Source organism: Limanda limanda, chromosome 6 (assembly GCF_963576545.1).
Source record: "Limanda limanda chromosome 6, fLimLim1.1, whole genome shotgun sequence".
Taxonomy (NCBI): domain Eukaryota; kingdom Metazoa; phylum Chordata; class Actinopteri; order Pleuronectiformes; family Pleuronectidae; genus Limanda; species Limanda limanda.
In genome coordinates this window covers 25,137,357-25,163,500 of record NC_083641.1, presented here as the reverse complement: position 1 = coordinate 25,163,500, position 26,144 = coordinate 25,137,357, and the positions used below count along the sequence as shown (strand labels likewise).

Sequence of the window (26,144 nt, the reverse complement as noted above, 5' to 3'; positions counted from 1 at the left end):
TACGATTTACTATGTGTACTGCAATGGATTTACAAAAAAGAAAAGAAAGTGATGCTGACATAAAGTCGATGTATATGGATAAATTATATAAATTAACTTGAGTTGAACTTAAAAAAATATAAAGATATAAATATAGTCTGTTTATCTATACAGATATATACAGGTATATACTGTAATGAATAGATACATAGACACATACATCAACCCTAAAAATAACATGGGATGCCTAATGGGAGGAGTGGAATTAAACCAACGAGCTTCTGGTGGAGGACGACCCGCTTTACCCTCTGAGCCGCAGCCACCCCACAAAGTGTTCATCACATAAATTGTAAGTTCTACCCTCAATAAACTTTAGCTGAATATTAGAAAAACCTTAATGATCTGTATCGTTGTGATTTATTTGTAAGAACTCTACTTAAGAGTCATATTTGAGAGTTGGGTTACTCACTACTGTCACAATGTAAACCAGAGGATCTCATGAAAAGTGTTTATGGGTGATTTAACTATTTATTAATTTCAGAATACTTTAAATAATTATATAAATGTAAATTAGTTGGATGGACAAACAACAACAAAAGCACACAAGAGCAGATATTACAAATCCCCGCAGCGGAACCTTGTATCGACCACTTTGAGGGATGCACACGCCGGCCGGACGTTCACTACAGACGGACCACAACATCTTCCAGAGGAGTTGACGTGGAAGTGTCTGTCCACAATGTCTGAAATTAAAGTAGAAACATCCGCGGACAGTTCTGCGGTTCTTCACAGTCCACACGCGTCGACTCAACCCAACAACCCGCTGTCGAGGAAGCTCAACAAAATCCTGGAGACGAGGCTCGACAACGACAAGGTAAAATATGGAGAGTTAGCTTCGTGCTAGCTGGCTAATAGCAGCTAAACCTGTCAGCTAGCCGCCAGCAGTGACAGCTCAAGCACAATGATAATGTGTCAAGCAGGATGCAGCATTTATTAAGTGTTTAAAGTATGGTGTCAGATGTGGAGTCTTATTTAAAGAACATTACAGGACCAGGATCTGCTGCTAAACCCAGATGTTTTAGCCTAAGATGCTAATAGGGGCGATGCTAGCTGTTGACATGTAGCTTCTTCTAACATGGTGATGTCCTGCTGGTTGTTTTTCAGGAGATGCTGGAGGCTCTGAAGTCTCTGTCCGTCTTCTTCACCGAGAACAGTCTGAGAACCAGGAGAAACCTTCGCGGCGACATCGAGAGACGAAGCCTGTCCATCAACGAGGAGTTTGCACGATTGTTTAAAGAAGTAAAAGAGGTATTGTTGACAGAAAAATGCTGTTTTCTACTGTTAATTAATAACAACCTGATTGTGGACACGGTTTGGGAGAAGATACGGGAGATGTTTCTTTTATTGGGACACATTTAAGCAGTTGCAACTTCTTTCTTAATCTTCTTAATCTTCCAGAAAAGTCTCATTGAGATTAAAGAGAGACAGCAACACATAAAAACAAAATCAAGTTTAAGGAAACAATCAGAGTTACAACATAAAAGAAGAATTAAGATGCAAAACAAACCAAAAAACCTGTAACACCGGTCAAAAACATCAACATTCCATTGTTTCAATTACCTGCATGATCTTTTAAAATGGATTTAAAACCTTTCAATGATATCAAATCACGTGTAAAAATATCCCAGTGATTATCTTAATGTACTTTTCTTTAACTCCCTACGCACGTCAAAGTCTGTTGGTCACAGGGAATACAATCCATTACACTTCAGTAAAAGGATTTGTTTTTTTATTTATAAAAAAAACACATAAAAGGCTTACCCAGTTGCAGCTCGGATAAAAGATAATACAATAACATATTTAATTGATGGGGTGAAATCAAGCTTTTGTGGTTTGTAGCATTTCTGCAAAATCATACGGAAAACCTGCGCATCAAGCAAGTACTTCTCAATATGTAATTGCAGCAGTAGAATATTGTAATACTAGAAATGGTATCATTACTATCTTATTACTGTCATTATTAGTAATGATATACAGACATGCACCTACACACCTGCTTCAGTGTTGTTTTCTTCACAGGAGCTTGAAGGTGTTCATGAGGATGTCCAGGACATGAGCACGTGTTGTGAGGAAATGACAAACAGATTAAAGGTAAGGTCCTCACGTCATTCGACAGTTCTCTTGTACTTTGAATTCCGTTATCAAGCTGGTTGCATATTTATGTCTGGATCAAGTATATGAGGTTAAAAAGTTAATTTGAGTAATTCATTAAATGTCTTTTCTCCAACAGGCTGCGAAGGATCAAACTCAGGACCTCATAGTTAAAACCAACAAGCTGCAGGGAGAAAGGTATGTCAGATATGTACTTTGTGTCTGTGTGTGTGTGTGTGTGTCTGAGTGTTTTTGTGTGTGTTTATCTTGTAACTTGACTGACGTAGTAGGGAAATGTCCTTGAGATTAAAACTAGCAGTACTAGTTGGCGCTTTTGTTATTGTATTTCTCTGAATCTTACTAAATATCGGACCTAAAAGCTTCATTTATATTTCTGAAATAAATACATGTTACAGTTGATGATTTACATATGTAATATTATGTACTAGATATTTAATATTTACATGAGTCAGAGAGACTAAAATAAAAACCTCGGTCAAGGATTTTTCAAGATATATTTATTTTTACTACCTTTGGGACTATTTTTATTTTGGTAAATTTCTGTCCACAGGGGTTTCAGAAATGCATTAATTTAATTAACACTATAACTTAAATCTGTAGTATTTGAAATGTGTATTGCCATATTGGATTGCATTATATTGTCTATGAATTATAAGTTCCTAACACTTTCATAATATAGTATAATAAGGACTCAAAAAACAAAAACAATAAGAAACCTTATTATGTGAGATACTGTTGGACTGTTACAGTGGATTACGTTAAGCAAAGTATTTGTTCCTCCATAATCTGCTGTTGGTAGCAAGTTATTTCTCAATCTGAGTTTATCTAAACTGTCAAATAAAACCACCCTGAACTTTTAAACTGACTTTTCAGAATGTCAAGGAGATTGTGGAGATAGGTCGGCAACTCTGAATTATCTCTAGGAATTTCAAACGGCCATCTCTGCTCCTATCTATCCTGAAGCTCCAAGTCATTTAGGAAACCGGTCACATGTGTCGCTGATACTCATCTTCATCAGTCCAAAGCCAGGCAGCATCATTTCACTCTCCCTGGCTTCTCTCATTTCCAGGGAAAAATTAAACTTTTCTCTCTTCGGGCAAGTTTACAGAAAAATATCTCCTCAGTCAAAGCCCAAGGCAAGAGTTAAGCTTTAAGTGCTTCACAAGTTTTTTGGAAAGTGAGGCCTGGCTGATTATGCAAGCACTTCCTTGTTTGTCAGTCAAATGAGACTTTTTTTCCATGTCATTAATATTCATCAAAAGTATACAGATAATTTAAACATATTTTCACACATAAAGATATAAACTGCAAAGTTAAAACAGAAAGAAGTCGAGGAGGCTTTTTTCAAGACTTTAAAATGCTGCTTCTCTCTGGTGTCAGAAGTTAGAGAGATTTGGTGCAGGGCAGGAGGAGCTGGCAGGCAAAGTCTCTTTTTTTGATGAGGAGGGATCAATGATTCATCTGGCAGCTGAATATTCCCCTTGCACTTGTCTATTTGCATAAGGAGGGCAGCAGCAGTCGTCTGTAATGGAGCTTTATTTGTTGTCTTTATCGTGTCGTCAGAAGTGTGGGTGTGAGACGCACACATTGAAGTTGTTCCTGTGTGCGCTGCACTTTCCTCCTGATCTTATTGAGGTCAAACTGTTACAACTGGGGAGCAGCCCAACAGTGTGTGCTACTATGTGAGAGTCTGCATTGAGATTTGCTGACAGCACACATTAAGCACCAACCAGAATATACAGCTCACCATGACATAAAATCATAAAGGGAGTCAGTGCATCTGGGGTATTCACAAATTCTTGGATTCCGGGTGGATATATATATATATAGTTTTTTTCTTTCCCTTTTTTTGTTTGAAAGCCTGCCACTAAAATTAATCTCGGTGCCATCAATCTGCGAATTTGTCTGGCAGAGCGTTGACAGGGATGTGAAAATGAAACCCCATGTCCTGTTCTCCTGATAGCTGGGGGTGGGAGTGTGTGTGGGGGGGATCATTAGCATTTTGTGGTGGCTGTGACCTCGGTGCTCAGTGACCTTGTGCGTTGACATGGAGGCAGGGGAGTGGGCAAAGATAATGTAGATTTCTGGCAAAAGACACTGCTGACAGCTGTGATGTACCGCGGCAATTCCGTGCTCTGCCGGCACAGCGGCAGGACCTCCTTGACAAAAGGTGACATAGAAGGGGGTGGGGGGGGGCAGCGAGATTGAATGGTTTTTAAATGTGAGAGCAGTGAAAGATGCCGGTGGGGATAAAGCCACCAGTGAACCTGTGAAAGGCAGTGAATTAATAAAAAAGTAATATCGCCTTGTGCAGGGGCCTTGTGGTCAGAGGTTTTACACCAATGCCCTTCCCAGTGCCGCCCCCCCCACGCCTTTTCTTTGCTCTGTGGTTCCGTCGGGACCGGCTGTCTGTCCGTGTGACATTTTCATCCGCAGAGCTGCGATGACCCCGTAGCCAGATGGGACGGTGTGTGCACGCCGGGCTCTGACCTTGTCTCGAGCAATTTTGGTCTCAGAAGAGCTGCCGGGGGGACGCGTGCACTTAAGCTGTCCCCGTTCTGCCACCTACCAGTCGGCGCACTGCACCACACTCCTCCTCGGTCAGGTCTTATTTCAGGTCACACGGTCCCGCGCTGCCGTGGGACCGTTGACACTTATTATAGCCAGTGTAAGATTTGCAGCATAATCTGAGATTTTGTGCTTATAGGGCAGTTCTGCTTGGAGAGTAGAGTCATTTCCAAAGCTCTCTCTCTCTCAGATGCTCCGGACGTGTGTTTACCCGACAGAGTGGACTTGACCTGCACTGTTTGCCATGTTGTCCGCCGGTGGTGCTGTGTCATTTGTCAGCTTTAATGAAACTGAAAGGAGCAGCTGATTGCTTGCATTGTGCCGAAGCAGAGGCCGGAGCGGCGAGCCGGTGGGAGTAGACGACCTGTGTTTGTCCGCCCGGCTTTCAGACACCCTGCTCTTTTGTCTGGGTGTCTGGTGCCGTTCAAAGGGGCTGTCAGCAGGAGCACTAAATAGGTGTTGTGTGTTGTTCCATAATGAAACGTTAGGCCAGCCACCTGTCCCACACGGTGTGATCTTTGCATTAGTGCGACGTGTCATCATGTCGGACAAGTTGGGACGTCTCACAGACGCATGTCTCTGTGACTGTGACCTCACGGGCTGCTGGAGCTGAAGAGCTCGGGCTGTTTGGTTCTTTTGAGCTGCAGCAGATCCACATGGCTTCGTGCCAAAGTGCAACGCCGCTCACTTCTTTAACCACAACTAGGATTTACTCGGGTTATATATTTGGCTTGTGGCAGCTCCTCGTTTCTCACAGAAATTCCTACAGCACATGATGAATACTCAGACACTCCCCATATTTCATTCACAGACAATTTTTCACGAAAACAAACAAATGTTCTGAGTAGGATTTCCGTGTTGTTCATTAACAAATCCAAAGCCCAGAAACCCTCCAGAGAACGATTGGGGACGTCCGAGTGTAAATGGCGTCCAATTTCAAACACTATCAAGTCTTATTAACGCTCAGCTGGCTGCTAATGAGGGAACGCCAATGAGCGTGCCCTTGTGTTGTCTGATGTGACCGCGCTCTGTCTTCATCGGCGCGTGGCTAACCAACAGCTTTGCGAGTGCCAAATTTCCACACGGTCCCTTTTGAAATGGCCTCTGTTGGCTTTTAATGGATAATCGATCCACATTGTTTTACAACTTACGAGAGGGTTCGACATTCACTTGTTTAGAAAGAGCCGCTGATCTCCTGTTGATCATCAATTCTGTGTCATTTTCTTGTGGCACTGCGCCAAGGCCCAACAATCCCTGTTATGGAATCACATTTATATTGATGCAAATTATTTGGATCTCCAAACAATATGCCCACACTCATAAATATCAGTCTCCTTACCATGCCGGATCCAGATCCATGAATTATTCTCTGAGAAATCAAGCAAATGATTCGATCCTTGGCCGAGGTAAAGATCTACTGTAAAACTTTTAAAGTAAAATGTTTTTACACGGTGAAGTTGGTTAGTATTACTCACTGATGAAGCTCAGCAGTTTTTCTTAACTCAGCGCTGCACTATTGGCTCCGCGAGGTAATTAAGTACGTACTGGTAATTTCAGTTTCTCAGCTCAATGAAGCTATTGATGAGAGTGTGCCGTGCTGTATGGCTTAAACGGTTTCTGTGCTTGGACAGACAGAGTCGGTCGGCCCTGTTGGGAATTATGAGAACACACACAAGGCAGCCGACAGCCCGACACTGTAACTTGTCCTCATCCCATCATGCAACATGGTGTGACCCTCATTTAATTTAACTTTGCCCCTTGTTTGGTATTCTTCTTCGAGAGCACGCTTTCATCGGCCTGTTCATTTCCCCTCTCTCACCCAGAGTCTCTTACACGCTCGCCTCTCTACAGTGGGACGTGGCCACACTCACTCAAGCATGTTGCCTCTCTCTGGTATTCGGTAATTGTAGTGTGGAGAAGAATGTGTCATGTCCTGACAGTTCTGTAGTCAACGATCACGCCGCTCCATCGTTCCCCTGATCTCCTTTGCTGTGCTGCTTTGGCTCCAGCAAACCTCCCTGTCTTCGGGTTTTTTTAGTTTTTTTTTCCTGACAGACATGTGCAGCCTGTCTTTTTCTGTTGTGATTTACATCCTGGAGGAACTGGTCTGTCACTGTTGGCATAAACATGAAAAATGTGCGGCTATTTCTCTTCTTTTAGAGAATCTGTCGCAAAGTTTGTCATGTGAGAAATGTCTTTTTTCCCCTATTGGAGCTCCCATGTCTATGAATCTCCACAGACAGAAACCCAAATCTGAAAGGGATATAAGGGACAATGGACCCATAAAATTAAACTCATGAGGTTCTTTAAGGATATGGAAAGTTGACTAAATGATTCAATTGCCAGGCAGGGGGTTTGAAGTTCCTCTTATAAATCTCCAACACATCATTAGAGGCTCTTTTTGTAATCAACTTGTCTCATAAACACCGTAACCATGGCTTCATATGAAACCACCAGCTGTTGGTGGGACGTGCAGACTGAGGCTTTAACGCTTCATGAATGAAATTCCATAATATGGTGTGTTAAATGTGACCAGCCAGATAAGGTTTATGAAGCTTTTAAGGCTATTAGGACCGTTGGGTGGCAAATCAATTTAATGTCCCATCAAACTGGCATGTGGGACCTTTTTGTCCAGGAGTCAATGCTGTGCATGTGTGTTCCTGCCTTTTTCTGTCTTTTTCATTACTTGTAAAGAGGAAAATAACTCAACAACGTTAAATGACAGAAATCCCACAGTCTCTCTCTAGAAGAGATGATCCAAATAGATTTATCTGCTGCATAAATTTGCGCATTTGCAATAAAATCTCCTAACTCAAAATAACCGTGTGTACAAGTACAGAATTAATGTATATTTATATACTTCTCACGCTCGGGTGAGCACAGGCATGTTCAAATCGAAGTAGTGTCTCTAATGTATGAATCCCTCTGTTTAATTAATGGCCTCATTATCATATCTTGTTATTAATACATCATCATAATTGTGCAGGGATATCAGGTAGCCCAAGTGCCTCTTGTTTTAATTCGTTATCTCTCAGCAGCATGACATGTTCTCTCTCACTCTAATCAAGTCTCATTCATTTTCCTCTTCACTGTTTTTGAAGGTCAGTGTGTTTTCCACACGCACATATTCAAGGTTTAGCACTGACAGACACTTCTAATGCTGAAAGCTTAATTAATTAACTTAAAAAGGCTTGAGATATCTTGAATAACTTTAATTAAAAGGCTGTAAAATGGATTAAATTGTCTTAAATTCAGATTTTATGAGTTTTAATAGTAGTTTCCTTACAAGGCAAGGTGTTTCTATGTAAAATTACGGAAAATTGTTAAATAAAAAAGCTAAATAGAAGAGATTTAGCAAAATAAAATAGGTAAAGAGGTAAAACAACTACTTTTGGTGTTTATTTCCTTGGGTTTGATCTTAAATTTAATTAAAAGGTCTTTAATTGAACATATTGATAGTTGTGGACACCCTGAATCTACTATTGACCCCATCACAATAAAAGCCTGACAACAGAAGGTGCTCTTCAGGTAGGAGTGTTGCTGTCCTTTCATTATTGTTTATCATTTCTTACAGTTTTGATGATGTAGTCAGTTTTCTGAAGTACAGGCTGTCGTCCAGCATCCTCTTCTGTGTGTTGCAACAAAATCTGACTTTTTAAAAACGCGTGAAGGCCAAAGAAGCCTCCGGGTCGTTGTGCAGAGGAATACTAAATCAAAGAATCCTGTAACAGATTTACAGCCCTTAACTCTCAGCCGACTGAGCGCGGGTAATAGCCGTGCGAGACACACCGCCGGTCAGATAATGTTGGGTTCTTCTCCTCCGCCAAAACAACCTGGTGATTTACTGATCCCCTGCTCGCCCTCACGCAGAGGGAGAGAATATAGATGAGGTGGCTTTGCATGGAAAGATGGGGACAGAGGGAGGACTCGCTGTTTGTGCTGCTATCCCGTGACCGAGTTCCCTGTTTGACCGAGGCGGTTGCCATGGTCACCTTTGTGTTCAGACATTTATAGTGACACCGATAGTGATCAGTGTGCTGTTATTGATAGTGACAAAAAACACCGGAGTGCCTGTATTCTCTTTGTTTCTCTTGTCGGTTTTGTCTGAGTGCTGCTCATGATATCTTGTGTGTCCCACCCTGTGTTGTCTCACTCACTCTGAGGCCCGGGTGTTGTACGTGAGAGGTGCATGACTGCCATCTGCTGTCGGGTTTTGAACATCACAGCTTGTTGACAATTATTTTGGTCAAGTGAGAGCATGTTCCAGTTCACAGTACTTTTGATTTGCACAGTAAGAAAAACACAAGGGAAGGACAAAAAAGAACAGAAGGAACATTTTAAAACACTTTAATGAGATAAAAATCCACAGGAGCCTCGGAGTCAGACACAACAAATCATTGATGGCAGTCGAAATGACAAAGAAGTAAATAACATATATATATATATATAAAGACAGAACAATTATTTATAAAGAATTGTAAATTGGAGAGGCGGTGGACTAGTGGCAGAAACTTGGACTATGGGCAGAAAAGGTCTCTGGTTTCGTCTCTGGTTCGACTCCACAGAGAAACAACAAAAAGACGAACCTGGATTGATCTGTCCAAAAATCCAAGAGGATTCTCCCTACCCTGTCTAGTGCCCCTGAGCAAGGCACCTTACTCCCCCAACATCTGCTCCCCAGACGCCGTACATGGCTGCTCACTGCTCTGTGTGTGTCCTGCACCAGATGGGCTTAAAGCAGAGGTTACATTTCCCTACAATTGCACAAGTCTGCTTGTGTATGTCTGTGCATGTGTTTGGAACAAATAAATGTATCTTTATCTTAATCTTAATTATTAAAGATTATATCTCTTTCTCATCTCTTTCTCCTCAGCCACCGCCTGGAGGTGCGAGCTCAGGTTGCTCAGGCTTTTCTTGACAAGTTCCAGCTCTCTAATGAGGAGCTGTCCACACTGAGAGGGCCTCGGGATGCACCCATTACTGAGGTAAGTTCCATTATAATATTGGCATGAATGAGATTTTTGCAGATTTTTCATCCACGCCCATACTGTGTGTGTGTGTGTGTGTGGGGGGGCGTATCTGATTCATATCCATGCCTTTGCTGATCTGTAGCTTTTTATATTCAGCTGTTCCCTTGAGAAGGCTCCATTATCCAGCTTCTCTAATTCAGGGGTGGGGAACATTTATCCTGTCAAGGGCAATTTCAATATTTGAAACATCCTTCGCAGGCCATTCTGAATGAGAGACCACATATATCAAACTCAAGTCTCTAACGCGATGGCTGGAATTGGATCTCTTTGACGCAGCTTCTGATGTCAGATGGTAGTGATGATGATAATGACTTGCTCCACCCCTTGGTAGGGCCATGCATGACTTGTGAGAGCAGTAATTTCTCCCTCGTGTCGATCTCAGCAAGTTGGATGTTTTTGTTTATGTCTCTTTTTTCACTGGAGGTCAGAGAGAAAACTTAAAAATTCTGTCAGTGTCCTTCACAGTCTTGTATCGTATCAGTAATCTACTAAGCATTGGTTCTTTGAGACAAACGGACACTTATTCAACTTTTTCTGGTTTCCTCATCCAGCTGTAATTTCATAGCTGTAATAATAACACCCGAAATTGGCCTTTTTCATCACTGGGATCACGTCCCCACAAGCTTGGGCAGACTTTCTATGCTTCATTCACACTGATGATAACTGAAAGACACCCAGCACAGCTGCAGGGGACCACCCTGAAGGACATGTTAAACCATTTAAAAAAAGTAATTGATGTCATGAGAGTTTTTTTGTATTTCCCTCGTGGGCTGCGTATGGCCTGGAGGCCAGAGGACCCCCCCCCCCCCATGTCCTAACTACAGGATCCACTATCTTCTCACTCTTTCAACAGAAAGCAACAATATCTGATAATTTGTAAGATGTGCTCAAGAACATTGTCAGATTTTAAATCCATCAGTTTACAGTTTGCATGTTTATTTTATATACATACATACAGATAGTTAGATGTTGAAACACGAAACACTTTCAAATCAAGAAGATGCAGGATTAGTTAGAAATGCTATCCTTGTTCATACCAGAATTACATTTTTTTTAACCAAAGCTGTAATTTCTACTGTATTTCCAAGTCTGTACATTCTGTAAATCTCTTCCCTGCACCCCTAAATCACCATGTGTGTGTCTTTGAATTTCCCAGAGTTTCTTCAAAGCTCTCAGCCGAGTGAAGCACATCCACGAGGACGTGAAGATCCTGCTGAGAACCAACCAGCAAACTGCAGGGTAAGGTGCACACACCTGCCTACACTGTGTGTCTCTGTGCTCCACCTGCTCTGACAGATTTGACTTTATTCATGACATTTATTTTGAACCAGAAAGACAGAACAGTCGAGTAGAGGGGAAAAAAACATCCAGGTGGGATATTTATGTGGGTGTCAGCGATCTGACACTATTCAGCAGCTCATGGGTATGTAATGGGCCGTCTTGGTTTGTGTGCTTGTTCCAGGTTAGAGATCATGGAGCAGATGGCCGTGTTACAGGAGACCTCGTACGAGCAGCTCTACCGCTGGGCTCAGAGTGAGTACAGTACAGAGTTAATACCACGAGCACACCGAGGGATGACACTGACTGACTATGACCCTCTTTAAGGTGTTGGGTGTTTTGTATTGGCATATACAAATGAGCCAGTGTATCAGTTCAGGTTTATTTCCGTTCCTCTCCTATAAGATCGCAACTGTTGCATGATTTGTTTTAGCGGTTGTTATTTTGCGAAATACAAACTGTGATTTTCCAAGTGACTGTACGTATCCAGTAGTCGCGTGTGCAGGGGTCATTTGAGAATCCATGTGACTCATAACCTCGGATTGAGGTTTGCAAGAGGAACGCTGGAAACCAAAGTTTTGCTCGGTGTTTCGTCATTGAAAATTAAATTGGAAGTGTAGAATTTAGATCACAGAAACTCCAGTCGAGCAAGTATACACTAACAAAACACAGAGCATCTATTTAATTATGACTTGCGCTTTATTTTTGTTGTGGTGTAGATTTTCTGAAAAGGCCCAGTTGCATAAATTTGGCAAGAAATTAGAGAGCTGCAAGTTGATGTCTTTTCAATAAGTTAATTTGTAAGTGGTCTCTTCTTTATGTACACTTTCCAATTATTTACGATGGTTGACGAAACTTTTTTTACAGAAAATATTGTTGTCCATTGACACTGGAGTGTGCTGACCCAGTTTCTTCACAGTCTGGGAGATCAGCGACTGCCTGTTCCTTTTTTTTATAGTCTGAATCATACTCGAAACCAACCGACTTCTCAGTAAAAGCTCATGGGAAACTCTGATGTTGGTGCTCTGATTTACTTCTTGTCAACAGGGTTGCCATAGATAAAAAACATTTTGCAGCCTTGAGAGCACAAAACAAGTTTCTACAAAGACGGTAGTTATTTCTCCAGTTAGACGGGATATTGACGATATTTCCTCATTTCTTTCCCTTCTCCCTGCGTAGATGAATGCAGGGGACTGACCCAGGAGGCGTGTGATATCAGCCCCGTGCTGACTCAAGCCATGGAGGCCTTACAGGACCGATCTGTCCTCTACAAGTAACATACAAACTTACACCTACAGAACAGAAGCGTGTCTGAATTAAAGACTGTACGGCCTGTTTTTCACTTCTATTTCTCTTCGTGCCAATATCCAAGAGCGCTGACAGCAAGTAAAAATAATGCTTTTTATGTCCAGGAGCAAAGGATCCAAGAGGCTGAGGAATTTGTTAGAATTTAATACCAACAACAGAGAGACGTGCCTTACAAATGTATGAGAAAAATAGCTACAGGCACTACTTTCCACTGATGTACATCACAGAGGCAGAAAGACGTGCTTGTTAAATTCGAAATGAACGCTTCAGCGGGCACTCGCAGGTGAATTGTTAGTTTACGGCTGACGAGATTATTTGTCTCAGACGAGGGGAAACAAATAGGCTCTTGATTGGGAAACAACAGAACAGCCTGAAGCAACAGTAAAATATCACGGCCATCAAACAAGCAGCAGAAATTACAGATCCACGAAAATATCATTGTAAAAATACAGAATGAACAATCGGCATTGAAACTGCATCAGGTTTTTGCAAATACAGCTAAACGTGTACAACTTTTAAGTGTATATTTAGCATGAATAAATGCATATTTATACCCTCTGACTTTTATAAAACACCCAGTTAACGACTGAAATTAATCTAAATACCATACTTGTTGATTACAGTATAATTAAAACAATTATAACAGCATAATTTACATCAAAGCGTAAACACAGCTCATTTACTGTCAAATCAACTGTATTTATCATTAACGCCTAAAAAACACATTGACTAACTCTCTACGTTTCTTATAAATGTAATTTAAAATCCTTCTCATGTTGTTTTACACCTGCAATGCTTACAGCTTATTTTCCTTCTCGTCCATTGTTTTTTTTTATTTTGAGTTACGTCATTACCCCTTGTTGCTTCAAACACTAACAATAAGAAAAGAAAAATATCTTGGATGTCAAGGACGTGATTAGCTGCTGTTCGTACGTCCTTTTTGTTTTTTTATCTTATCTCTTTTGTTTTGAATCCTCATTTAACCCCTTCAGTTGAATGTGTCAGATAAACAAAGTGTCTCACTCTGAGAATCATGATATATACCATTTTGTGCCACTCAGCCTTGAAAAAAATATTTCAGTGCTTTCAAATACCTCTAGTATTTATGAATAGATTCTTCCAATGCCCATTACTTGCAGTTATTTTAAGGCGAGCACTGCCTTTGCAAATAAGTTGTATTTTCTAGTAGAGGAAAGCAATTTGTGCTCCTACGGGAGTAAAGAACCCCGAGATCTCACTTTGTCCCTCAACCACATCGACACAATGGGACCTTTCACACGTCACCCCAGGAGGTGTTTTCATCGCAAACCCTCCATTCTTGGAAATGCACCTGTCTCGTTGCCCAGAAAGTGTCCAGGGTCATGCGCTGGCTGGGGATGTTTAGGCTGAGAGAGCGGAGACCAGCAGAATCTTAATTCGGCACTATCTTCTGTTTAGTCTGTCACAGAGCCTGCCACCGCCAAGTAATCAAAACAACCGCCAGCTCTTCCCTTTTTGGAAAAGTTGTCTGCATTGTTGACGTACAGTTTGTCGGCGACTGACCTCCCGGCACACGGAAAAACACTGTGACCGCCGTCTTCTCACATGAGGTCTGGGTGTTTGAATGTTGCCTTCTCTCCTCCTCCGTTTGGTCAGGTACACCCTGGACGAGTTTGGGACTGCACGCAGGTGTGCGGTGGTTCGAGGCTTCATCGACGCCCTCACCCGCGGCGGGCACGGGGGAACTCCCCGCCCCATAGAGATGCATTCACATGACCCTATGAGGTAACTAGACCCCTTGTGCTGTGACGCTTCCTGTTTCAAACCCTGCTCTATTGCTGAATATTGACATTTCATGTCGTAGAACTAAAATGAAGTTATTTTCCATAAACCCAGAGTTGGAGAAACACATAAGTTTGGTGTCGTTTGGCTGAATTAATGGGTGAAAATCCCTGGTTAGAAATAGGAACCACCCTGCATACATACAACATATTTAACCCCAAGTTTTCATTTATACCAATTTCATTTTACGATCAAACTAGATATCAAACATTCAACCTGCTTCCTGTATTTGTCCACAGCTGATGAATAAAAATACAGATCATATAGTCAAGTCAGATTTATTTAGATGTCACATTCAAAAGAACAGGAGTTGAGCAAAGTTGCTTTACAAACCAGAGGAAGAGATGCAATAGAAGACACACAAGATACAACTAATAACTAGAACTGACTGGTATTCAATTACTAGGATTTTGCCTGAACTGGTCAAAACCTTTCTTGTAATCACAAATTTAAACTTCACTCAGAAATTCGCTCACTGTGTACCTCTTAATTATTCTAGGAAATGTAGTTAAATCCCTTAAATTCTTTAAAAGCTTAAACAAGATACATTTCTCAGGTTAAATTATCCTGCAGATTATTTATTGTATCGTTGGAACGATCATATTTCATGTCATGATGTCATCATCCCTGAACGAGAATCAACTCAATTTCCTTGAGCATCTCACCCTTTAAAACCGGATTTCAGACGATGTTAAGTGTCTATTCTGTCAATGAGGGTCTGAGTGTGTCTGTGTTTCCTGTCGGACCGAATCCTCTTCCCCCTTCCTCCTGAGCCCGGGAGCCAAACGGGAGATTTTCTCAGAATACCGTCCACATGTGGAACACAAAATCACCTCCACTTTATAGGAGGCATCAGCAGTTCTGAGAACATCAAGTTCTTTCTCACCTCCCTAGGTCCTCACACACAAGCACAAACACTCACACCTACACACACCTACACACACACACACACCTACACACCCACACACACACACACAGAGGCTTACACACAATAATTCAAGTTTAACCTTGCTGTTTTTTCACCGTTATGTAACACTGAAAGCTGTTTGTGTGTGTGAGGTGAGTGAAACACAATAACCCATGCCTCAGCCCTGCAGCTGTGGTCATGGCGTGGTAAGATTAGCCTGCGGGTTAGCCACTCAGCGGCGCACTGTTTAATACAGATTGTTTTGCTCACTTTTAGGTATGTGGGGGATATGCTGGCCTGGCTGCACCAAGCCACCGCTTCAGAGAAGGAGCATCTAGAAGCGCTGCTGAAACAAGTCACTCTGCCAGGTACAATGCTTCCTAAATGATAATTACACAGCGCACAGGGTTCAATCAGCTGTAGCCACACCTTAAGTTACAAATAGAGCAATCACGCCTTCAGATTTGGCCAAGGGCTTAGGTTTTTTGGATTGTACGTACGTCCAGTTCTTGCAAAAACGACATATCAGGAACGCCTTCAGGGAATTTCTTAAAGTTTTGGAACAAACACTCACTTAAACTGTTTAGATTTAGTTTGTCTTAAGTTAATGTCACTTTGATCTCACAAAATTAAATCAATTAAAGTCATTATATTATAATTATGACAAATTGACTGTATTTTAATAGTCTTATCAAACCCTCAAAACACTTGACAGTACAAGTTACCTTCACCCTTTGACACACAGGGCTTCTGCATGCAATGATGTTTCTATCCAAATCATTTGCTGTATGCAAAGCTGTCAATTTGTGGTTCTGTATCTTGCCCAAGGAAACGCACAGTGGAGGAGCCGGGGAATCAAACTTCCGACCCTGACTTCCTCTGCCTCCTGAGCCACAGCTGCCCCTGAAATTTCGGACAAATGTTTAATAAGATAAAAAAGATGGAAAGGATATTTCTTATCCACAAGATCCCACATCAACGTTCCTATGAAGTCAAAAACAAAAACAGGCACTGTGGCTAGCTGTTGGCTGTAACTCTAGCTTCTCCTGCTTTTTTCATCTTACCCTCTTTGGAAACATTCGGTTTGTTGCATCTTTTAATTTAGTGGATTTTACAAGTGAACCGCGACTTGTAAACAAATGTCACTCACAGGTCTTTGTTTACTGGACAGAGCTTGGGTAACCAGTGATTTAGTGAGGTGAGAGAAGCTGGCAACAGTTGGAGAGAGTGTGAGCAACTCTGATTCCAGTACGTTTAGTTCTAATCCCGAATTAAACTTCTTGCGGTTGTCACAACAGTTAAGAATGACGACACCTCAGATGTCAATGATTATCTCCTTTTTTTAGTTGATTTCACTCATTTCAAATCACATGAAAGCTGATTTGTAAAAAGGTTTGAACATTTTCATGCATTTGTCGGTGTGATTCTCATTATTCCCTTTGAATAATGACATTGCCATCAACAGGCCTTAAAACAGTGAAATTTAAAAGTAAATGTAAAGATTTATTGCCAATGCTGTCTTTATTATAACTGTGCTTATATACGTTATATCATTAGTTTGTGTTTGTGTTCCTCTTACATTAGGTGTGGAGGAGAACCTGCAGGAGGTGATCGGTCACATCACCGAAGGAGTTTGCAGGCCTCTGAAAGTGAGAAGCCGAATCAGTTCAAGAAGCTTTGTTAAACAGATAATCTCTATCTGTTGTTATCCTGTCGTGTTGTGATCCTGTGATGTGGTTCTGTCCCCCAGGTTCGTATAGAGCAGGTCATTGTCGCTGAGCCAGGGGCCGTCCTCCTTTACAAACTGTCCAACCTGCTCAAGTTCTACCACCACACCATCAGGTATTTCTGCTCTCTCATGAAGGCAGGTCTTGATAATCGGTTAATCATCAACTAAATTGGAGAGCAAAATATGTAGGGCTCAGATATAAAACAAAAGGAATTTATCTTTCTCCGTTAGAGCTCGGCTCAATCGTTCTATTCTGGCAAATTCTGGAATCTGCTGCTCTTCTCTGTTTTTATAAAAAATGTATTTCAAAAAGTTCTTCATTGTTTTACCCTTTTCTAGTGTTTTATACAAATGTCCATATCAATAAAAATATGTGTTCTGAGTGATTCACCACCAGGGCAACAGCGCGTATTGTCGCCCTCTAATGTAGATTAGTAAAACTCACCAGTAAATGCAACTGGTGATGGTCAGTAAACACTGAAACGAGCCGAACAGATGGTCAAGTTTGGACTTAAATGATGATAATGATGCCAGAAGTATGTTCTGTGGACTCACTGAGACAAATCCATGACGCAGCGTTTGCTTCTGAGCTCTGACTCAGTAATGATAACTGGTTTTCAGTCCAAGTGTGAATCAGAAAACACAATTTTAACATAGAAATGATGTAAGAAACGGTTGCATTAAAAGTTAAAGGTCTGGTGTAAAGACAGCAGATTCCTGTATCATGGTGAGTCCAGGTCCAGGGGGCATCACTGAGGATGGTGAACTTATAGAACTCCTGTTTGAAGGCACAGTTTCTGAAAACAGGCTGTGTGCATTTCTGCATGGATCGAGGATTTTGATAATTTAGCAGTATTTATATAACAGAGAGCGACTTTGTAATCAAAAAGATGGGAATCTCACTTTCCACCATCTGGGACCTTTTAATTAATAAGTTGAATAATCTAAAAAAAGATAAATTGGTTATCTAAATAAAACCCGTGTTCCGTCTTGTTGACTCCTTCTGATCTTTGTCCAGCTCTATAATTGGGACCAGTGTGGCCTCTTTGCTCATCACTATTGAAGAAATGCACGTCCTCAGCAAGAAGATGTTTTTCAACAGCCTGAGCCTTCATGCAAGCAGACTCATGGACAAGGTACAGTGTCTGTCTGATGGTTTCTATTTGAAATGACACAATATTGTTGTTTTTCATTTGTTGTTTTGTTGATTGATTGTGTGTTTTTTGTCGTGTAAAAACTTTCTTATCCAGTGTTCCCACAGAAAATGTTTGAAATCTTTGAGAAAATAAGAAATCAGACCCGAATTGAGAACCTATAATGAAATCTACAAACAAAATCAACACCAAAGGAAAGAGATGAAAGCTTTTTTTTTAAACAAGAGATGTTTTGCAATATTCTTTCTTTAAAAACTTAACGCCAAGAGAAGTTCGGCGTTGCACACTGTGTATTTTAGCACCGTGTCCAAACCTTTTAACACAACCAGGCTATTCCTGAAGCACAATTGCCGTCCCAATATCCCTCAGCACGAGCACGAGCTCTTCCACCTTACATGCTTGCTGTTTATTGATCAATAGCAGTTACTAGAATTATCCCCGTTGCTCGGTGTTAATCAAATTGGAGACCCTCAGGGTTTTGTTGTCAAGTCCAGCTAATGCCAGGAACACGGCCTTCTCATAATTTGCTGCATTAGGTGGACAAAGGTGGCCGGGCCAGTCCTGTGTTGTACATCCAGAGGCCCAATGAAATCAGACCACTCTTCATTAAAAAGCTCGACTGACTGAACAAGCTGCGGCTCCGAGTCACAGCAGGGAGCAGTTGTATATCTGCCACGCTGCTCGTTAGGCATGTTCTAATGCTCTGATAATGTTGTGAGGACCACTTGTCTTTGTGAAGACCGCAGCTCACACACTCAACTGATCTACCGAAACTTTTCCCTCTCCTCACAACCCCGGACCTCCCCCGTTCAGGTGGAGCTGCCCCCCGCGGACCTGGGACCCACGGCCTCCCTCACCCAGACGCTGGCCCTCCTCCGGGAGGTGCTGGCCTCCCACGACTCCTCGGTGGTTCCTCTGAATGCCCGTCAGGCTGACTTTGCTCAGGTGAACACACATTTCTACGATATAACCGGATTGAGGGAAAGATCCGGTGATTCTTTGAGCCATAAATCAATTAGGAGGGTTGCCTGGTTTTGTTTCTTCCTACATAAGTTAATTTAAAAAAGAGCATTTGAGGACTTACACACCGTCGTCCATGCCTTTTTTTTCACAGTTATTGTTATTGTGCACAAGTGTCCCTCAGTTGTCCCTGCTTCACCTAGACTTGGTCCAGAATGCTGCTGCGATGATTATTACTGCTTCCTTATAATTTTGACCTAGTTGCATTGGCTTCCTGTTCGGTTTTGAATTGATTTTATTGATGACTTTTAAAGCTTTACACAATCAAGCCCTTGTACAGCATGTCAATGATTTACCAACTTGCTTTTAGCCTGGTGGCCATCTTCGACCAGCTGATTGTGGGTTTTCTGGTAGTTCCTAGAGCCTGACCTGTTGGATAAAAGGCTATCGTGCTTTTGCAGAACGGACTCCCACATTAATTTATCTTGATTTTAAAAAAGCAGGCATGTTAAGGGGACTGATATCTAAGAGCCTTGTCTTACTTTGTCTCCCCCAGGTTCTCTCGTGCATCCTGGATCCTCTTCTCCAGCTGTGCACCGTGTCGGCCAGTAACCTGGGCACAGCGGACATGGCGACCTACATGGTCAACTCGTTGTACGTGATGAAGACCACCCTGGCTCTCTTCGAATTCACGGACAAGAGACTCGAGATGCTTGAGTTCCAGGTTCGCCTTAATTCTAAACAATTATTTACAAATGAAAAAATCTCACGGTTCAAAAAAGTCTCCGTGTTTGAAATGTCATTATACATTTGCTTACGATCACAGTCAAAGGCACGAATCCAATCATAACACGCCACACCCTAGTGGGACAAGACGACGTGATGCAACGCTATTGTTACCGTGACGTGAATGCTGAGCTAAGCGTCATTACATTGTTTGTCCATAGGGGTGTTGTTCATTAAAAACAGTTCATTATTATTTTCCCTTTCATTTAAAACCCATAGAGCCCAAATCATTTATTAAAAAAGATTTGATTTGCCGTCTCATAAGAGCGTGTGCGTCACATATTGTCGTCCGGGCTCATATGTGACATCTATCCCTCTATTTTTAGAAAGTCTTTTGTATTTGAGTACCACAAGAGCTCCTGTGCAAGTTTCATCATCAATAGCGAAGCGATTCTCAATTAACCACAAGTACCATTGGCTCACAATGCAGGCTCGGACTGGGTTTTTAAGCCACTCTTCTCTCCCACATTTGCCAGATCGAGGCCCACCTCGACACTCTGATCAACGAGCAGGCGTCCTACGTGCTGACCAGAGCCGGAATCAGCTACATCTACGGCTGCGTCCAGCAGCACGGCACCGAACAGGTCTCACACTGAGCGTTTAACCCTCATGTCGACACGCACTCACTCGGAAATTCATAAAACTGTGGATTTTATTTCCTTGCACATCTCTTCTGTTCTTTTTAGGCTACACAAACCGAACAGTGTTATTTACGCTACCTGTTTAGGGCTTTACAATAGCCATCGCTATGGTTACCGCATGACCAATGTCTTTATGAGGGGCATAATATTATTTCTGTCAGATTTTCAGATGAGAAAAGGACAGAGGGAGGCAGATCACATTATCTTCTATTAGAATATATTAGCCTGTGCAGACGTGTCCTGTGCAGATGAGCGAGCTGCTGCCCTGGAGCCTCCGTCCCTCTTTGAAACACACGTTGCCACTGAGCTGACCGAGACCCATAGTTGTGGTCGAGCATGTGACTCGAAGCACAGGGTCACATCAGGACACACCACGCCCTGCTGCTGTTGCTGCTGCAGTTAAATGCTGAGCTCAATCAAGAGCTGTCATTCTTCTGCAGACTCCTTCTCTCCTCGGGTGGCCTGACTTGGGTTTTTTCCCTTAAATAGTCTTCTGTTAGAAAAGATTAAGTCTGCCTGTCGACACTCTGCAGCGTCCCAGATGTCAATGACTGACAAGAATCCACGTTCTTTACTCTCGCAATCTGTTCAACATTTTATCCCTGTAATTGTCTGCCATGTATCAGACGAGCGGATCAGAAACAAGACGAGCTGGCTAGCAGATGAGTTTGCAGGCTCATAATATGTTTGTTGATGCGCTCAGATCCCCATAAAATCGTTCCAGGCTCTACAAAGTTGCTTTGACCCTTGCACTGCCTCGTGTTTGCTGCTTTTAATGTCGGCAATTCCAGCGTTTAAGCTTGACTTAATGTTGTCATTCTAGATAGCCAGTGCAAGCTAATTGCCTTGAAGGGACCTGTTGTTGACAGTCATCTACTGTTTTCACTCTGGTAAATATCAGGATCTAGGAGGGTAATTTTCCTTTTTAAAAAATCCAAACAGATATTGTTTATTATCACTGAAAGTTCATATAATATAAATAGCACTTTAGAAGCAAAGGTTCTCCTCAAGACAAATGTGCATTACATGGTTACACATACAAGCATAGAGACCAACGGGCATTGAAACAAGTTTAAAGATAATTAAAACCCAGAGGGTAAAGCAGGTAACAATAAAACTGGAAAAAACATTTAAAAGCCAGATGTTAACGAGTGTGGAAAAGGGGCGATTTTTTACTTTATCCTGAAAAGATCAGAGAGCCAGTGTAGATGTGTGCAGATAGGAAGTTCTGAGCTGGAAGTTAAATCCAGGTCAAATCATCACATGTTTGTGCTGCACGTCAGCGATATGAATGACATCTGACCTGCTGATCTGGTCACACGACAAACCTATGTAACTTATAGGTCAAAGAGAAATGGTTCTTATATCACTTTAAAACTCTTTTCCAGCCTTTTCAAACAGCATGCTAACCCCTTATGTATATGTTTTATGCTTTAAAGTTGAATTAAAAAAATATATATTTTAATATTAGACCTCCAGAAAGTTTGCTCTTTGTTTTTTTTAGTTGTTGTTGAGATGTCGTAACTAATTTCTTGTTCTTTCTTGAAAACCAGTTCCACCAAAGCATTTCAGGTCACTGGATAGCGAGCTCGAAAAAAAGAATCCAACATGGGAGGAATCAGAATTGTTATGCAAACCAACCAATCAGCCATTTACTGTGTTAAGCAGCAAAGCAGGAGAAAGGAAGTGTCACATAGTCATTAAGATAAATGTGACATTTTATTATGATACAGATCTTAGCTGAATCATTTTCCAGGCCTCGGCTCGGAGGGAGTAAACCATAAACAATTATGTTTTTTCTTTATTAATAAACCCTTTTATGACCTTCCTCTTAAACCAAAGAAAGATAAATTATCCTTATTATCACTGAGGTGGCCAGAGGCAGCATAACTCATTCAGGCATCATTGTGTTTCTGCCTCCATCCTTTTTATACAATCTAATGTGGGAAATGTATAAAAATAACTCAGGAAGACATATTCTTACTTGTGCATGGGGACATGAATTAATAAGGAAGGGCCGCGACCACCTGAGGTTCAATGATGTTGCTGTTCAAACGCTGCGACCTTGAGATGGATTCTGAACCCATGTCTTCTCTGTCTCAGGGTCCTCTGTCCCTCCTCCCCAGTATGGACAGCTCGTCTGTGAAAGCAGCAATGGTGAGTGACACCGCATGTATTCAGAAAGCAAGCGCTCCTCCGGGGGGGGGAATAATAACCTGTCACTTAATTATGATGTTTCTCTGACAGGTCCAGTTTGATCGGTACTTGTCGTCGCCAGACACTCTCGTGATGCCGCAGCTCAACTTCCTGCTCAGTGCAGCCATCAAGTGAGTTCCTGTCCCTGTTGATGAGAGCTGCTCCGTCCCCGGTTCAGGGAAAGAAAAGCATATTTGCAGCATCCCGGCCTCATGCTAAATGTTTACCGAATGTGTTTCAGCGGAGTAAAGAGCCTGTTCAGCGTGATCGAAATAGAACAGGAGCGTCGACTGAGTAATGCTCAACGTTCATTAGTTTCCCAGATGTAATATGATCATTACTGCATTCCAAACAAAACACTCAGCTAAATGCACGGTGAGTTTGGATGCTAAATTGCCAGAGCCACTGACACATGGAGAGAGTGGTCGGCAGGACTGGCCGTATTTGTCTTACTGATCAGAAAACGCACATGCTTTTAGCTCAATCCAGCTGCTACATCGGAGGACTCTTTCTATGAGTCACGTTTACTGGGAAGTACAGCAGGCCTGAGGAGCACTCTGTACCTCAGGTTAATGTTCCCTATTAATGGACATGGGAGGACTGATGGGCAGGACGCCATTAATTATCTTCTGGTCCATTTCTCTCTCACACTCATTCCCTGAAATCATTCCTCCTCTTTGTCTTTTTCTCTCTCTCTCACGTCTGCTTCTCCGGGCTTCACCTGAACACACAAAAACACCCGGCGGCGATCCGAAAATACCCCCGGAGTGCACAAATAATGGGAATGTTCTCTAAGACTCCCTTCGTTTCAAATTTCGTGTTAGTGCACTTGCCGCGGAGTAAGGTGTTATACACAGCTCCGTGCGTCGTTGTTCTCTGTGGGCCAATTAAAAATATGGATCTCAAGAGCCTGAGTGGGATACAACTGCTGTGGCGCTGAGTCCTTTCACCGGGTTTCGTCTGTTCCCACAGTTTCATCCTGCACCTGCACAAAATACTAGCATCCTCATATCCTACAATTGGAAAATACACTAATAAGTTAAAGTAAATATTGAAGAAATAAAAACAATTAGCCCAAAAGCAGTTTGCCGTCACAATATTTGTGACAAATATTGTAACTTGTCTGAGGCCAAAATGCTCACATTTGATTTGCTACGATATAAGGTCAGTCAAAGCAGAAAATTCTTATATTTAAAACCTTGCTTGGATTACTGAAACAGCTTTTCTTGCCTAAATATAAAATCTGAAGAGCGTCTCTCCAGACAGTACACCACTCGGGTGCCAGGCTTTTAACCAGAGTGAAAAGGTTGGAACACATCACCCCAGGTTAAGCCTCTTTCCAACGGCTTCCAGTTCGTTTTAGAATAGATTTTACTATTCTTTTAATTACTTACAAAGCACTTTTTATGGTCTAACTCCTAAATATATTGTGGCTCTATTATCCCTGTACTGCTCGCACCTTGAGATCCTGTGGCAGAAAATGCTGAGTCCTTTAAATCACAGCCTGAAACGTAGTTTTATTGTAACGCATTCCCTGATTTAATGCAATTCTATTTATTCTAGTCCTACTTAAATTTCTGTCATACATTTTGTATTTTATTCTATTATGACTGTCTTTATTTATTTTAAGGTTATTTTTATCCGTATTTTAATGTGTTTTTATCAGTGAAGCACTTTGTAACTTTGTTTTGAGAAGTGCTACATGAACACAGATGTTAGTGTTGAATAATATTTACAAACTTTACGTGTTAAAGATGATTTAAAGATGTTTCGGTTGATAAATGGGAAACCTGATGCTGCACACTGTGGCCACAGAGGGCAGTGTGCAACACATACTGCCACTCTTTGTTTTAACTCTGCAGGGGCACACAATGGTCACTGAGCAAAACAGTAATTAGGACAAATTCTCACTCATGACTGATTTGTTTCAGCTCCGGACTAATTACAGTTCAGCTCTGCTTGACTGATTAAGCCTGGAATTGAAAATTAAAAAAAGGCCTGTTTACTACTTTGTTTTTGTGAGTGTCAAGCAAAAAAAATCTGAGTAGTTTTATCTGTTTGTGCAGGGAGCAGATTTTCCGTCAGTCAACAGAGCTGGTGTGCCGAGCCTACGGGGAGGTTTACTCAGCACTGACCGGCCCGGCTAATGCCTACAAAGACCCGGAGACCCTGGTGCCCAGATCCCCTCAGCAGGTTCAGACTCTGCTGTCCTGAGAGCAGCGCCGGACGGCCCGCAGGGTATTTCTACTTGTACAGTATAATAACACACGTAGTAGTTGTCAAGGTGGGGTTCTTTTGTGGGAACTGTGGGATGTGGGTCGCTGACCTCAGAGAGAGACACGAGGAAAGAACATTCACACGTGTCTGTAGGATCCTTTCTACTCTGACCGCTGCAGGCAGCCAGCTTGTTGTTCTCTCTGCTCGGCACATGTGTCTCCCATCCTTTCTGTCCGTTTTCACATCGTGTTCCCTGTTTGGTGTCCCTAATTGTACATTTTATTTTTATTTGATTGAAAGTATTGAAAATGACATAAAACAAAAGAATACGTTGAACCAAAGAGGCTCGCCTTTTTCTTTTTTTTTCTCCACACTTAAGTGGTCAGGAAACATTCCCCCCCCGATGCCAGGACGGACCTCAGGAGCTTCAGCACAAAAGTCGTGTTTATTTTTAATCTCAACTGTTCTGAGCTGTCGGGGTTAAAATGGAAAGTCTGTCTTAGCATCTCGTTTGGCTTTTTAAACAATGTCTACCGTGCTGACTAAGATGTGAAAACAAGACAGTCATGAGGCCGGATTTAGCCATTTACCATAAATTCTGCCTTGTAAATGGATTGTTGGCCCATTTAAACACTGGTATGGTGTTTCAGGCAGAAGGAGGGGGGGTGTTTTTTCTTCACTGTTACCACAACATCTCATTTCTAACTGGCAAACATTCTGCTGCTTTTTAATTAGGGACATCAGCTGCATCAAAACCAGCGCTCGTACGTTCTCCTTAAGAATCTAAATCATCCCTAAAGTGCTGCATTATCTTTGCTTTCTCCCTCAGCCAATCACGGCTTCAGCATTCCCCCACGTGATGCAGAGTGAGGCCACGGTCACACACACGCAAACGCAAAGCGTGCGACAAAGTTCACCAAAGTTGAACCGCACGCGAATTTGCCTCGCCACAGGAAGCAAATGTTTTTTTTGTCCCTCATGGCTGCACAGATTGGAAGGTTAGGGTTCGCTGTGATACATTCCCATTAGGAGATAAAGTTTGTTTTAAGGAAATTCTATTGAAAAGAAAGAAGACCTATGATCATGATTTCAATCCTAAACAGGAGAATGCTCGTTATTTCCAGAATGGTGCTGCCTTACTGTTTACTTACTGTTTTATACCTAAAATACCTCATGTTGTGAAGTTTGGGATCATATCAACTTTTCTTTAAACTATTTAGTGGTAATTGACATATTTTTTCAATTTAAAGTATTAAAAAAATACCTAATAAGGCTTTAGTTTCAAAAATTGTGAACTAGCTTTATCATATAGATTCAAAATATATAGTTCAACACATTAAAATACAGAACATTCTATTTAAAATGTCCCTAAACGAACATCCAGTGATGAAATGAACA

The 26,144-nt window shown here is 41.8% G+C and overlaps 1 protein-coding gene across 1 annotated transcript; it reads left to right on the top strand.

The window, feature by feature from the left end:
- The first annotated feature begins 663 nt into the window (after positions 1-663).
- cog6 (component of oligomeric golgi complex 6) lies at positions 664-25,174 on the top strand. The gene is made up of 19 exons (XM_061072924.1): positions 664-853; positions 1,144-1,287; positions 2,059-2,130; positions 2,270-2,328; positions 9,593-9,704; positions 10,906-10,988; positions 11,212-11,282; positions 12,207-12,300; positions 13,971-14,099; positions 15,340-15,431; positions 16,648-16,712; positions 16,814-16,905; positions 17,811-17,928; positions 18,760-18,891; positions 19,463-19,630; positions 20,169-20,276; positions 22,437-22,490; positions 22,581-22,660; positions 24,596-25,174. Exons 1-19 carry the CDS (start codon positions 719-721, stop codon positions 24,741-24,743), a joined length of 1,956 nt encoding a protein of 651 aa, XP_060928907.1. The 5' UTR covers positions 664-718; the 3' UTR covers positions 24,744-25,174.
- The last annotated feature ends 970 nt before the right edge of the window (positions 25,175-26,144 follow it).

What these genes read in the sequence shown, in the direction of transcription:
- cog6 (XM_061072924.1), top strand. Translation starts at nt 719, where the DNA reads ATGTCTGAAATTAAAGTAGAAACATCCGCGGACAGTTCTGCGGTTCTT. An exon ending in GCTCTACCGCTGGGCTCAGA is followed by an intron (nt 11,283 to 12,206) that starts GTGAGTACAGTA and finishes CTCCCTGCGTAG; the next exon opens with ATGAATGCAGGGGACTGACC. An exon ending in TTCTACCACCACACCATCAG is followed by an intron (nt 16,906 to 17,810) that starts GTATTTCTGCTC and finishes ATCTTTGTCCAG; the next exon opens with CTCTATAATTGGGACCAGTG.